This window comes from Pleurodeles waltl, chromosome 4_2 (genome assembly GCF_031143425.1).
Source record: "Pleurodeles waltl isolate 20211129_DDA chromosome 4_2, aPleWal1.hap1.20221129, whole genome shotgun sequence".
Classification (NCBI taxonomy): Eukaryota; Metazoa; Chordata; class Amphibia; order Caudata; family Salamandridae; genus Pleurodeles; species Pleurodeles waltl.
In genome coordinates, this window is record NC_090443.1 from 93,361,672 (window position 1) to 93,376,408 (window position 14,737).

The following is a 14,737-nucleotide window of genomic DNA, read 5'->3' on the forward strand; positions in this document are numbered from 1 at the left end:
CACTCTTCATGCTTTGAATCCTCATCTAAAACTGGAAGATATTCACCACCACTGTCAGAATCACCTTCATGGAAGATATCTCTAATTGATGACATAAATACTTTTCAGGGGGTTCTAATCAGAGGGTTCTACTTCTACGCCATCTATAATTTTGAAACGCTTTCCCTAAAATCACCCTCAAGACCTCTACTTCCTCAAGTCCTATCCATTTTGGAGCCAGCTTTGGAACTTTTTCTTGCCCCAGCTTATGTAAAATAATTCCATCTAGATTTTAATAAAAGTAAACACCACTTGATCAGGATATACTCTTTCTGCAAATGGATCCAGACTCTCACTCCAACATTGTATCAACATCAAAAAAATACCGTGCCACTGCACCGCTGTCAACTGTCCTCAGATAAGGAGAGCCAAAGGCTTTATTTTGTAGAAAGAAAAATGTGTGGCACATCTGCCACTATAAGGAGGAACATTGGCACAACTGCCTTGCCATCCAGATATGAAAGGTCTCTCTGGGGCCTTTTTCACCAGTCAGCTACCAAGAGATTGCTGGGAGGATTTTCTCAAAGTACTCAATGAAGGAATTATGGTTTCCAACCAATCATTAGCACTGCAGCAGACTCATACATCCTTACTGCCCAGGGCTACTACCATATCCCTTGAAAGATCATCATGGTTTAGTCTCAAAGGTCTCAAACATGAGGCTCAGTAAAGTATTCTGAATTTGCCTTTTTTGGGTGCACCTTATTCAGCACTCATGTGGACGATGAGTTGTCCAGAATTAAATTTGAAATGAAGAGCCTCAAGCTGTTACTCCAGAAAGAAAGAAGAAACAAAAGAGGCATTTACAATTGCCACTACTACCCTCAGAGAGGTCCAGCCACTCAATGACCTAAGGGGCAGCAACAACACCAGGCATAGCCTCACCACCAACAAAGGCACATTCCAGAGGCAAAAGGAGACATCAATTAACAGCAGCTACGGGTAAACGTGCAGCTGGGACCAAACAGTGACTTGTTTCACTCCACTTGGGGCAAGTCAATACATGGAAGACTGGAAATCTGAGCAATGAATGGGTCCTGAATATTGTTTGAAATCACTATTACATAGAATTAGACAGCCTCCTCTTGTGATTCCACCAAAAATATAATTGCCCCAAAATTAGAAGAAATTCAGAAAGTCAATTTTCTTTTGCAGAAACAAGCTGTGGAGGTAGTTTACATTTACCAAAATGGTTTGGGAATTTTCTCTGTACTTTCTGGAGAAGGGGAGAGGACCAAAACACAAACTCATTATGGTTCTAAAATTTGTGAACAAGTCAATATGGAAAGATAAATTGAAGATATTAACGCTCCATCAAAGATACCCACAGCTCCATTAAATACAAGGTTCTTCCATTAGCCCTCAAATCTACATTGAGGATATGTTTGAGATGCATGAGTTTGATCCCAGATTATCTCAGAGCGCAGAAGATCATTGTCTGCCCATATCAAGACTACTTGCTGTCCAAAGCCTCAACATCACAGCTGCGTGAACATCCACTTCACTGTCTCAACTCTTAATCAACTTGGGCTGCATGTCAACCAAGAAAAGTCAACATCAATTCCAGTACAATCTTTGGATAATCCAGGAGCAGTTCTGGATGCCTCCAAGGCAAAAGTATATCTTTCAGAGTAGAAGCCATTATTTATCTATCAGAAGTGTCATAATCTTCTGAGATGAGTTCCATGGCATCATGCATTTTCCTGGTAAGAAATACTTATCTGTACAAATGAGTGTTGCAACAGTGTTTAGAGGACCAGTGGTGCCAACTGTCAGGTGCCAACTGTCAGGCAAATGAAAGGACAAAATCAGGCTTACCCTTCATGCAGCCCAGTCTATCAAGGGGTGGTGCAATCCAAAGAAACCTCTTTGCTGTATGAACTTTAATTCAGACTTTCCATCGCAGAAGATAATGACGGATGCATCTCTCATCGGTTGGGTAGTCCACATGGCTTATCTGCAAATTCAATGGACTGGGTCTCAGAAAGGAATGTCTTATAATATCAACCTTCTGGACCTGGCGATAGTAAACCTAGCCCTGAAAACACAGCAGTTCAGCTTTAGGAAATTCAGAATTCTCAGGCAAACTCTCTGAGCAGGACATTTAAAGTAAGTGCAGAAAATAAAAATGGCCACACTTTGCCTTGAGATGTTACCAACCAGGAACTATGGGGAATGCCCTGTGGATCGACTGGTCAGGGAAATTTCTTTACAGGGCATGATGGATACTGGAGAGTTGGCAGTGCTTAATGTCACAAAGTCTTTTTCAACCTGGCATGGCTGCAGCTTAACTACTTTGTGATTGCTTACTTCCGCTTTATTTCCTTAAAAAACAATCTATGAAAGACGATTTTCCTTGTCATCCAGTTAACTTGTGAGATTTATATATTTATATTTTTATATTTTAAATAAAATGCATGTAATTGGTCAATATAGCTTGTTTTGTATAGGCTGCCAAATTATTTAATTTTAAAAATAAGAAAATATGGGGATCCTGAAGAAAACCAAAGATTAATATTCTTGGAAGAAATAGTCTGGGATCCTGCATGTGTGTGGGACTAATAAATCAATCAATGCTTAGGATTTCAATGGAGATATCCGAAATAGGAAGAACTAGATGATAGGTAAGAAATCAGTCCTTTATTAGTAGCATGGAGGTTTCTTGATTAAGGCTGACTGACTGGGACCGCAGACCTGGATTTGGTGAAGTAGGCAGAGACATAGGGCCTGATTTAGATGTCGGCAGAGAGGAATACTCTGTGGCAAATGTGACGTATATCCTGTGTGCCATGTTAAGATCCCATGATATCCTATGGGAATCATAATACGGTAGATGGGATATCCATCACATTTGTGATGGAGTATTCCATCAGCTGACAGAAAAATCCGGCACATAGGGGGTTATTACAACTTTGGAGGAGGTGTTAATCCATCCCAAAAGTGACGGTAAAGTGACTGATATACCACCAGCCATATTATGAGTCCATTATATCCTATGGAACTCGTAATACGGCTGGTGATATATCCGTCACTTTACCGTCACTTTTGGGACGGATTAACACCTCCTCCAAAGTTGTAAGAACCCCCATAGTCTTGAAACGTAGGGAGTAGCTATGTTTTATGACAGTTAGAACCTACTTTTTCTTTGTGATTTGTTACTCTTCTGTAAAGATCCCATTATACTCACCAGAGCGACGAACAGAGAGGTGTTACGGGTGGGTTTTGGTGGGCAGGCGCCCCGAAGAGTTGGATGGCTACAACTCAGCTGTCTGATTCTTAGAGCCTGTCTGCTGATAGGAATATGTCTTGACCTTGTGCTTCTGTTGATAAGGCCAGCAAGGGGGTTGATCTTTTCAAGGGAAGCAATGGAGATTTCTATGCTTGTATTAGGAATTTTCTTTTCTCTTCGATGCCCAGCACTTTGACTGACCATCTCATCTTCAGTATACTGCCTGAACAAAGATGAGCCTAAAGACAGAAGCTTCAGAATTTCTAGTTATCCATCAGACTTTAGCGTAATGAGGTGTAATGTAGAAAAATGCCACAAGGTGATACACAGCAGTATCTAGAAGTTACTACTTCCACTATGCCTATGGCAGCATTAATCACTTGATTCTAATGAATCCTCTCACACCACTTATTTGAAATCCTGCATACACTGCATTGGTAGGTCTTTAGCAAAGTACTTAGGGACAACCTAAATGTAGCTGCTGTTCCACACATTTTCCTCCCTGTCATACCCATCCTCTTGCTCGCCCTGTCAGAAGAAAAAGCAAGGGTATGGCTATGGTTCACTAGTAGGATGGAAGAGCTTAACTGATAGACATTTTGGGAGCAGAGTATTGTTTGGTTTTAAGGGGCAATACAAAAACAAAGGCTGACTTGGGGCCGGACCTTGTTGAAGGGTCTCCAAGATTAGACACTGTTCTTTGCGGTGCTTCTATGGGGGTATTCAATTTTGCAGTTCCTCTTGCCAGCACATCTTGAAATGTTGTTATATCCTCCACCAAGGAGAGAGACCGTTCTTAGAGATCCTCAGGTGATGTATGCATGAAGATCTTGAATCTACATCATGTGAACTTGACTGCAAAGATGATGCTGATGGTGATCTGTGTCATTTGTGTGTTGTGGAGGGGTGAGAGAGAGTGTGAGTATATGAGAAAGTGAGGGGCTTGAGAATGAGCACGGCAACTTGGAGATCAGCATTATTTCAATAGTTGTCATTGACGTTGGTCACAACAATATCTTGGGACGTAGAGGAAGAGTAAACATTGCAGTCCGATCTTGAAACTGGTTCTCAGCTGGGATGATAAAACAAAGAGGACCCAAGGGCTGGGAGTGAGGGGGTGGTTCTTATGTTAGAGACAGTCTCTGCCTCTTCTTAGGCGAAGGAGAAAATATTGATGTCAAAAATCTTGACTTCAATCTGGGCTGTTGAGGGCTGGCATGATGGCTGTAGCAGCACTAATGAAGGTTGTAGTGAAAATTATTAGATAGTATGGATCGACTGCAAAGGAGACGTCGCTGCACAACTGAAATGCTGGGATGTCAAGGGTTATGGAGATGCTGTTGAAAGCTTCAAGTGCTCTGACTTGGAAGACTCATTTGAGAGGTGGCGGTGATGGTGCCTTGTTTTTGGTGTCGTCATTCTACCATGAGGTTGAGGTTTTCAACAGCAACACATTGGTCTTTGACCATTGATTGTGAGAATAACAAAGCAAGCATTTGCAATGCAATAGGTCTCACATTTGTTTAAGTTAGAGCTACTGGCATTGTAAATTCATAACTGGACTTTTCTTGCCACATAAATTGTTCAATCCTGCCCCATAATTTAGTTATTTCCTGCCACATAATTCCAGTGGCCCTGCATATAACAAAAGCACTTCCATTTACCTTCTTCCTCATTGTGCAGCAAAAAATGAAAATGCTGTCATTTAGCATCCTAATTTAAATCTGAGATGGTAATTCCAATAGAATGCCACTTTCACAACCCCACCATCAGAGTTGCTGGCGGGCTAACAAAATTCCCAAAAAAAAGACCCAAGACAGCCACAGAGGAGAAATAAACTGGAGGGGTCCCCCAAACATATCAAGAGTGTTCAAACAGTCATAGTGTAATAAGGATGTTGAGTTGGTCTGAATCATGGTCATAATTGCAATAAGGAGAGATTATTAAAAACATATACAATTATCATATAAACCTTTATCAAAAATAAACTTTTGGCATTAGACTGTAATGCTCAGAACAGCACACAGAGGACACCATAACAAAAATATAATTTGTTAAAAATATGGTTACTACTAAATCACACCCGGCTTCATATTTTAAACAAAGTCACTACATAAATGCAGGCTAAGGTTAATTCAATACATTAATAGGACACCAAAATGTGTAAACGAATTGGCAGACTGGAAACATGGTGCCCCATTTGACAAACAGTGCCACTGCCCTTGGGAGATCTCAAGCTCCACTTGCCGAGCAACAGTTGTGAGGAAGAAAGTGACCCTGGTGTTCTTATCAACTGCTGCTTTGCCCCCGGCACGTAGAAACTTTATATTATCCTCTAAAGGTCCGTGATGGCAAGAAGGTCAGAATGAGTTGTGACTCTGCAGGATCCCTGACATGGCAGCAAACTGCTAGTACAGGCCTCAGCGCAGCAGCGACAGCAGTATAGACCAGGCACGGGAAAGCTGTTCACTTCCTCGCTCCTGTGCCCACTACACCAGCTACAATCTCAGTCTCTCTGAAAGTGGTCACAGAGAAGCTGTAACTGTGCTTCGGTGCCATCTTCTCAGTAGGAGTGACTGTGAAATACCAGAAAACCTGGCTGCTACCGCATGGAGATAGAAAGAGGACCACAGGGCAGCATCAGCTTGCAAAGAAGCATCCTTATCCATTCATAAATCCTTAGCATGCCCGTTTATGATACGATTTTTTAAAATAACAGTTGTAAGACTCTTGAGTTATTATATTATGCTACTTTCAGTGCATATTGGGTTTTTTTAAAACACAAAATAAATTTTAAAAAGTCGTCCGCTCACAGTAAAGCATATCGGCAATCGTGTAATTAACCATGTAACAGGGTCAATCCCCAAAGCGGTAACAAAGCAGCCTCAAGGCAGGACAAACTTAAAGCATTTACCAATGACATGAAGGGATTTTTGAAAGGCAAACCCACGAAGGAGTGAAAGTGATGGGCGTGGTTAAAAAGTCCACAATACTCACAACAGGTCAGAAGCGCTTGCGCGCTTGACCTAAACAGTGCTGTTTTTTAGATTCCTTTTCCCTACCTTCTTTCCCATGATATATATATCTTTCTCTCTCTGTGGATTCTTTGGAGTTGGGGGCCTTTCCCAGGGCAAACAGAATGTTACCTGGGGGGTGCTTCTCAGGTCTTTTCTTCTCTTTTACCCTCAGAACTGCCTTGCCTCAGTGTCTAATTTCTTCTTTATCCTTTAAGGCTCTTTTGCCATATCTTTACAAACCATCACAATATTTCATGAAATAAGAGGACGACAGACACACTACAACCACTTAGTGAGTGTCTGAGGCAGCTTTCGTAAAGCACATCCAATACCTTGAGAGGTGTCCTGGCGGTAAACAGAGCAGATAATGGCATTACAAGTATGAGGGAAGGCCTACTTCTTCAAAAGCATGTTCTTTAATGCTTTATAAGGGAATGTTAGGAAGAGTGCAAGGAAGTTTGTTGCAAAATGTAACAGCCCTAACAGAGAGTGCCCTCCCAACCAGAGGGAGCCTGTCTAATTCTCAGTATAGAGCCTTTTAGTAAGCAAAATAATGATCGACAATTACTGTTTCAATGCACCAGGGAATCTGCTCAAATTTATTGGGAGCAAATAATGCTAAATTTCCGTACATTGCAAACTAATATTTTTATACCTTTTTTCTACACACGTAAATGGAAGAAAAAACACATGATTGAAACTATTACTTTAAGCGAAACAAGCAAATGGTAGAATTTACTCAGGAGAAAGTGAGCAACTTCCTATAAAATGCAGGAAAATGTGCAAATGTATGAGATAAAATAAAATGGCTTCTGTGCTTCGGAAATACAATAAACTTAGCAGGTATGTTATGATTAATATACTTGTCCAGTGAATATTAAAACAAAATTGAAATTCAAAAGTAAAATGTATCAATATACGTTAAGGCACAATCAGGTATTAGCGAATTCAAAAATAAAGCAGCGGTATAATACACTGAATGAAATTAGCACAATTTTTCACACGCAAGTAACTTTTCCACCCTGTGCATTCTTCTTACTGGGCATGTGAAATTACACCTTCGCTCAGCTTCCCTGAAGTGTAGTAATAAGGGAAACTTATGGAGTGCAAAGAAGCTTATTTCAAAGCATAACATCCCTAACACAGAGTGCTCTCTCACCCAAGGGAGCCCACTTAGTTCTCTGTATAGTGAGAAGCGATTCCTCGGAGGATCGCAAACAGTGTGCATGTACATAGTTGGTAATTTTTCCTCAAATAATCCAGACCTACATGGTGAACAGCTTTAAAAATGTGAATCATAGTCTTATAAACCACTCTTGTTTTTTTTCCAGAAGCCAGTGAAGAGTCTTTAAAGGTACAGAAGCAGAAGAGAATCGTTGCAGTCCAAGAGCCGCTGCATTTTGAATTCTTTGCAGCTTCTTCATCAGGCCAATGTCCATACCCAAAAAGAGAGAATTACAATAGTCCAGAGGTTTTGGCTACTTTACCCTTTCTACTGATATGTTGAGGCATATATATTGATCCACAAGGTGTCTACAGGAGCCCCTTCTGGTTCCACGCTGGTGGCTGTGGCCCTGGGTCCAGTTGGCTCGAGGATCCTTTCCTGGATCGGGACTGGTGGTGGTCGTACCACCTCCTTCTGATCCCCAACTCCGACACTGAGTCGAAGGGTCATCACTTGACAACATTCCCAGGCCATCTGGAACTATACCTTCCAGGTCAGAGCCGAAGTCCTATTCCTATGGGCTAGGATTTGGGAAGAATGGGAGGGGTCACAGGACCCTGAAGAATATCAGCTCTATGAAGACACCAATATGGATTGGTGTGAGGAACTGGGTAAAGCCAGTGGACTGGATAGTTCGCCAGATACTGGTATGCTTTCTCCCCCTACTGTGGCTACGGAGGATGGAGCGTCATTCACAAAGGTGGTATGAAGGACAGCTGAGGTCCTTGACCTTCCCTTGCCTTTGGTGGCAGTCAAGACTAACGTCTTGATGGAGGTGCTGCAAACCGTAGTCTTCCCCTCAGAAGCGCTACTCTTGTTTCAATGAAGCCCTTACTGATGTCCTTCTGGGGACACGGTCCAAACCCAGCACAGGGGCTCCTGTGAATAGGACGATTGCTTGTCACCACTGCCCCGCTCCAGGAGATCCAAACTTCCTCACCTAACACCCTACCCCAGAGAACTTGGTGGTCCAAGCCCCTACATCCCATGTAAATCCTGGTGCATTCCTTACCGCACCCCCGAACAGGGAATCCAAGAGGTTGGACCCTTTGGGGAATGAAATGTTTTCTTCCACCAGCCTGGCATTGTGGTTCATGAACACTGCATGCCTTTTGGGTCGCTACAATCACGCACTCAGTGGGTCAAGGTTGCGCAGGTGCTGCCAACGGTCCAAGAGGAGGTCAAGGCCTTGCTCTCTCAGGCTGTTGCCCATGAGAAAGATGCAGTGAAGTTCACTATACATTCTGGACTTGACACGACAATTCTGTTGGCAATACAATATAGGTTTAATCACAATATGGCCAGGAGGTCAGTCAACCCCGTGGAACTGAAACTGATCTCTAAGGGCTTCTAGCAGGCAGCCCCCTTTATGCTCAAGAACTACAATTACTTCATGCGTGTTATCTTAAAAAGCAATAAAATCACAAAATAAGACACGTTGCTGATGTATTTCCACGTAAACACAGCACCACCTGCATCCTTGAACTCATGCCCATCTCCTCTTAGTACCCCTTATCTTGCGACCCTGACAGAACTTCGAAACTGACCGTATGTTAACCGATCCTCCCCGGGTGCGTGAGTGTTCTGTTGCACTGTTCTCAGGGCTTCTTCTCTGACTTCCTGTTCTGACTCAAACTACCTTTTGACCACATATTTTCCGGACAGTGGGGCATATTTAAGAAAGGGCCACAATGTGTGCGCCGTATTTAATATACAGTGCACCATAGCGCAGGGTAAGTGCATTAGCATCAAACGTTTTGACGTTATTGATGTAATTTTGCAGGACTAGCGCCAAAAATTTTGATGCTAGACCTGCAAAGTACATAGAGGCCCATTTTAATAAATGGTGTGCCTACTTTTAACGCCTGCTCAGAGCAGGCATTAAAAAATGCCACTGAAAATGGCACAAAGGAATCTTTTAGATTTAATTGCACTATTTTTCGCCCTCCTTGCATTCATTATGCCTGGCACAAGCATAATGTGGCACAATGGGTTACAAAGTGGTGCAATGCATGCATTGCGCCACTTTATAAATATGGTGTTGTGATTTTTGAAGCCTAACCCCACATTAGCTTAAAAAACATCACTCTAAAGGGGTGCTAAAGCTTCCTAAATCTGGGCCAGTGTGTTTCTGCCAAGGGTAGGAGTCGGGGTACGTATTCATGTGCTATGGCCTTCAATTCTTCCAAGCTTGTCAATTATGTTATTCTGTTTAACTGAACTCACTGAACTCATGTTCGGCTTTCCTCTGAACTCCCACCTACTCTGTGTTCTTGCAAAACTTAGGCTTGTACTGTTCTTTCATTATGTACAGTTCTACAAAGCTCTTTGCTGATGTCTGCCTGCCTGAGATTTCCTCGCATTTTATATTTTCCTTAACAACTCATTGGGCATAGTGGTTTCACCGGCAGTGGCCTTGAGGCACCACACCTGACTGAGGGCAACTGACTTTTCGGGGGACATCCAAGTGTCCCTAATGGACATGCCCTTTGATGCCTCCCGTCTCTTTGTGACAAGGCAGAGTTGGCATTGTAGCGATTTAAGGGCAGTCGGGCTATGGCCAGGTCCTGGGTCATTTTTATGGCCCCACGTCACCTACAATCCACCTTTGGCTCCTTCTGTGGCTACGGAGACCAGGGTCAGTCTTCCCCATCTCTATGACTGGCTGTTGAAGGTGAGCTCACCTCAGACAGTTGTCTCCCACCTCCAAACTGTGGCAGACCTCCTACATTCACTGGGATTCACTATTAACGCTCCTCTTAGATGCTCCTTTTAATTGGAGCTGTTCTGGACCCAGTGCAGTTTTGGGCCTATCCTCCCAAACGGTGAGTCCAGGATATTCAGGTTATAAAACTGATGTTTCAGCCTTTATCCTGTATTTCGATGAGACAGACTCTGAGGCTGTTGGGACTCATGGCCTCCTGCATCTACTGGTGATGCATGCCATAGACTGGCATAGAATGAAGCTCCAATGGGCACAGTATCAGGGGAATCTCTCCGACATGGTCCAGATCTTGAAGGAAACTGCGTAAGATCTGCAGTGGAGGTTAACGAACCGCGATTGGGTCAGCCGCAGACCCCTCTCCCTTCCCCAACCAGATCTGACACTAATGACAGATGTGTCATTCATGGATGGGGGGGCCATCTGGGAGAGGTGAAGATCAGAGGACTGTGGTCTCCAGTGGAATCCAGACTTCACATCAGTCTGCTGGAGCTCCATATTATCCGTTTGCCTTTAAAAGCCTTTCTACCATCAAGAGAAGGCTACCGCATGTGTTCACGGACAACACCACTGGCATGTGGTACTGCAACAAACAGGGCAGGGTGGGGTTGTGGACCCTTACTCAAGAGGCCTTTCGTCTCTGGACATAGTTGGAACATCAGGGCATACCCCTGGTAGTTCAACACCTAGTGGACTCTCTGAATGCCAGGATAGACAATCTCAGCCAAAGATGCCTAGTGATCATGAATAGGGTCTCCATCCAAAGTAAGGTCTCTTTCAGCAATAGGGAGAGCCTTTGTTAGATCTGTTTATCCCCTCATAGAATGCGCAATGTCAGCAGTTTGGCGTGCTGGAGTTTCCAAGGTAGCTTTTGCTCGGAGACGCTTTTCGTCTCGAGAGGAGCGCAGACCTCTTGTAAGCCTTTCTGCCCATAGTACTCCTGCCACGAGTTCTCAAGAAGATCAAGAATGACCCAGACTGGGCACAGAGAGTCTGATATCAAGAGCCACTGAGCATAGCCTTCCTTCAGTCTTTCGATAAGGCTGCCCATTCGGGAGGATCTTCTATCCCAGCAGCAGGGGAGGGTCCTCCACTCGAACCTGTACAGACTCTGCGTTTTCGCATGGAGATTGAGTGGCAGCAATAGACAGCTTTTGACCTTCCTTCCAAAGTCTGTGATGTCCTCTTGGCAGCCAAGTGGCTCTCCACCAAGACGGTATACACCTGCTGTTGGAAACAATTTGTGGCATGACACGCAGAAGAAGAAATTGATTCCTTTTCTGCCCCTCTTTCCCAAGTTCTGCCTTCCATTCTCTTGCTTGCCCAGCAGGGCTCTGCTCTAGGCATCTTAAAGGCTATCCCTCTACTATCTCTGCCTTTTTCGGTTGCCTGACCAGCCCCCTCTTCGAGTCCCCAACGTGAATGAGCTTCAGGCCTTGTTATTCAAGTCTCCTTACCCCACCATCTATCCTGACAAACTGGTGCTTCGTACAGAAGCCTCCTTTCTTCTGAAAGTGGTCACTACATTTCATGTAGGCCAGTTTATCACCCTGCCTACTTTTTATGCTGCTCAATATCCCTCTAAAGAAGAGGAGCAACTCCACAGTCTGGACCCAAAAAGAGTGTTATCGATCTACCTTGCTCAAACAAAAGAGTTCCAGGTGGATGACCAACTCTGGGGTATGTTGGTGTGAGGAAAGGATGGGTCGTGCAGAAGCAGACCATCTCCAGATGGGTGATACTTTGCATTAAGATGTAATATGTGCTGGCCAAAAAGCAATGCCCTGAGCGCTTGCATGCTTATTCCACCAGAGCCAAAGCTACAACCACTTCTATAGCACGTGAGGTTCTGGTCCTGGATATCTGTCAGGTAGCAATGTGGGCCTCTTTGCTCATGTTCACAAAACACTACTGCTTGGACACTTAGGTCCGTAGGGATGGGCACTTTTCCCGTTTGGTCCTGCAGGGCTTTCTCGTCTGAAATTTGTCAGCGGACCCACCTCTGGGGATGGTATTGCTTGGGTATCTATGCTAAGGTAAGGAATCTGTGGCTAGAAGTCTCTATCAGATGAACAAGTTACTTACCTTTGGTAATGCCTTATCTTGTAGAGACTATGGGGGTCATTACAACCCTGGCGGTCCAAGACCGCCAGGGCTGTTTCGACGGAAGCACCGCAAACAGGCTGGCGGTGCTTCCTGGCATATTACGACCACGGCGGTAGCGCCGCGGTCGCACCGGTGCCCAGGGGATCACGAGTCCCAGACCGTCAGCCTTTTCCTGGCGGTCTGAACCGCCAGGAAAAGGATGGCGGTACAGGGAGTCGTGGGGCCCCTGGGGGCCCCTGCACTGCCCATGCCACTGGCATGGGCAGTGCAGGGGCCCCCTGACAGGGCTCCATGAGGCTTTTCACTGTCTGTTATGCAGACAGTGAAAAGCGCGACGGGTGCAACTGCACCGGTCGCACGGCCGCAACACCGCCGGCTCCATTTGGAGCCGGCTCCCATGTTGCGGCCCACATCCCCACTGGGCCGGCGGGCGGCAACTTGGCTTCCGCCCGCCGGCCCAGCGGGGATGTCCAAATGGGCACCGCGGTAGTGTGGCCGCATTGACGACCGCATGGCGGTTACAGCTTTGTTGTAATGACCCCCTATATCTAACTCCAGATTCCTTACCGACCAGAACAGATATCTAGGGACAGGGTTTCTCCCCTGGTAGGACCCTAGTTTTCCAAACCAGTGATCCGTGTTCCTCATTTCACGCTTCTGGCTTGGAAAGTAGTGAAAAGAAACTGATGTCAGTGCGCCTAGGTGGTGCCTATATAGGTGCCGCTGACATCAAGTCCGGCATGGCTATTGCCGATGACGCAAGTGGAGCCAAACAACACCACCTACCGGCGCGTAGGGGTACTGCTTACAAAAAGAAATCCTGATCCAGTCTGACGCCTGGAGAAACACTATGGTAAGGAATCTGCAGCTAGATACGGTCTCTACCAGATAAGGCAGTACCGAAGGTAAGTAACTTGTTCTTCAGTGCACCAGAGCATAAACTCAAATTACTTTAGAGCTAATAATGCTAAATTTTCATACATTGCATGCTCATTCTTATATACTTTTCTCAACATAAGTAAATGGAAGAAAAACCACATGATCAAAACTGTTTCCTTAAGTGAAACAAGCAAATAGTAGATTCTTCTCATGAGAACGAAAGCCAGAAGTTGTTGGAATTAGATAAAGAAATACAAACAAGTGCCAGTTTATCAGCTTTCTCAAATTAATGCATTGCTGTGTTAGATTTAAAATTAGGCTACCACTACAATAAAATAGAGGAAAATGTATTGATGTATGTTAAGGCACATAAAGGTATTAGCTTTATTAAAAAATAAAGCAACAATAAAAATCATGGAATAAAATTAGCACAATTTCTGACAAGCAAGTAACCTTTCCTACCTGATCATTATTCTTTCCAGGCATGTAAAACTACACCTTTGCTCAGTGATAGTATAATCACAAAGTGGCCTTGTGTGTTGTGTTGCAAAGATTAACAAAATCCTGCTATTTTTTCAGGGCCAAGACTATCAAGAACACTGCATCTGTCAACCTGGAGCTGACCGCGGAGCAGTGGAAGAAGAAGTATGAAAAGGAGAAGGAAAAGAACAAGACAATGAAAGAAGCCATGTTGAAATTAGAGGCCGAACTGAACCGTTGGCGAAATGGTAGGTTAAACAAGAGACAATGGCACAGTTTGCCAAACATGGTGTAGTTTCATACCATGGGTTACTAAAACTGGGAACTCAATACTTTTGTAGTTGCCTTCTGGAGGTAGTCCCATAAGCCAAACACATGGAATGTGAATCTACAGAGTGCTTTTGCTGAATAGGGTCTGGATTGGAAAAGCATGACTTTGAGAAATTAATTTAGGAAAGGAGGCATGCCTTGCTGGTACACATTTCCTATTTTGGTTAGTGTGCTGACCAGTGATGTTATCCTGAAAATGCTTGCACCATAGGCCCCCCCAAGCATTCCTTTGTGACTGTTTGTCCTTTCATTTCCTCGGAGGCCACCAACAATAGGCCTTTTGTGTGGGGTCTCTCGCCTTGTTGACCAATGTGCTAACCAAACACGATTACTCCTATACACTTTCAACAGTGAGGAACTTCTCAGATATGACGCGAGTAGTAATATTTCATTTGAACTCTATTTTGAAGTATATTGTCTAATTACAGCACACTTTATTTCAACTATCTTCTTTGTGACTGCTGCCTATAAGAGGAAATAGGTTTTGAATGTTTGTGTGTTCTGCTTTGCTTCAGACCGAGAGGGAGGGAGGTGAAAGGAATGCAAAGAATACAACACTCTTAGTCTGAGTAATTAATTTATTAAGGCACTTCGCAGGTTACACAAAGATAATAACGTGAGCACTTAATGTGAATACAGTAGCACATGTGCAACTCTTAAAATAATCTCAGCACTGAAATAATAATAATCAAATAAAATGCAATACATCA

General features: G+C 44.0%; 1 protein-coding gene across 1 annotated transcript in view; it reads left to right on the forward strand.

Moving 5' to 3' along the window:
• Nucleotides 1–14,737, forward strand: part of KIF5A (kinesin family member 5A) — a 602,234-nt gene that overhangs the window by 356,281 nt on the left and 231,216 nt on the right. Inside the window, exon 11 of the mRNA XM_069230811.1 lies at nucleotides 13,797–13,945. Within this exon, the coding sequence (XP_069086912.1) occupies nucleotides 13,797–13,945 (149 nt within the window). The remainder of the gene's footprint in view (nucleotides 1–13,796; nucleotides 13,946–14,737) is intronic.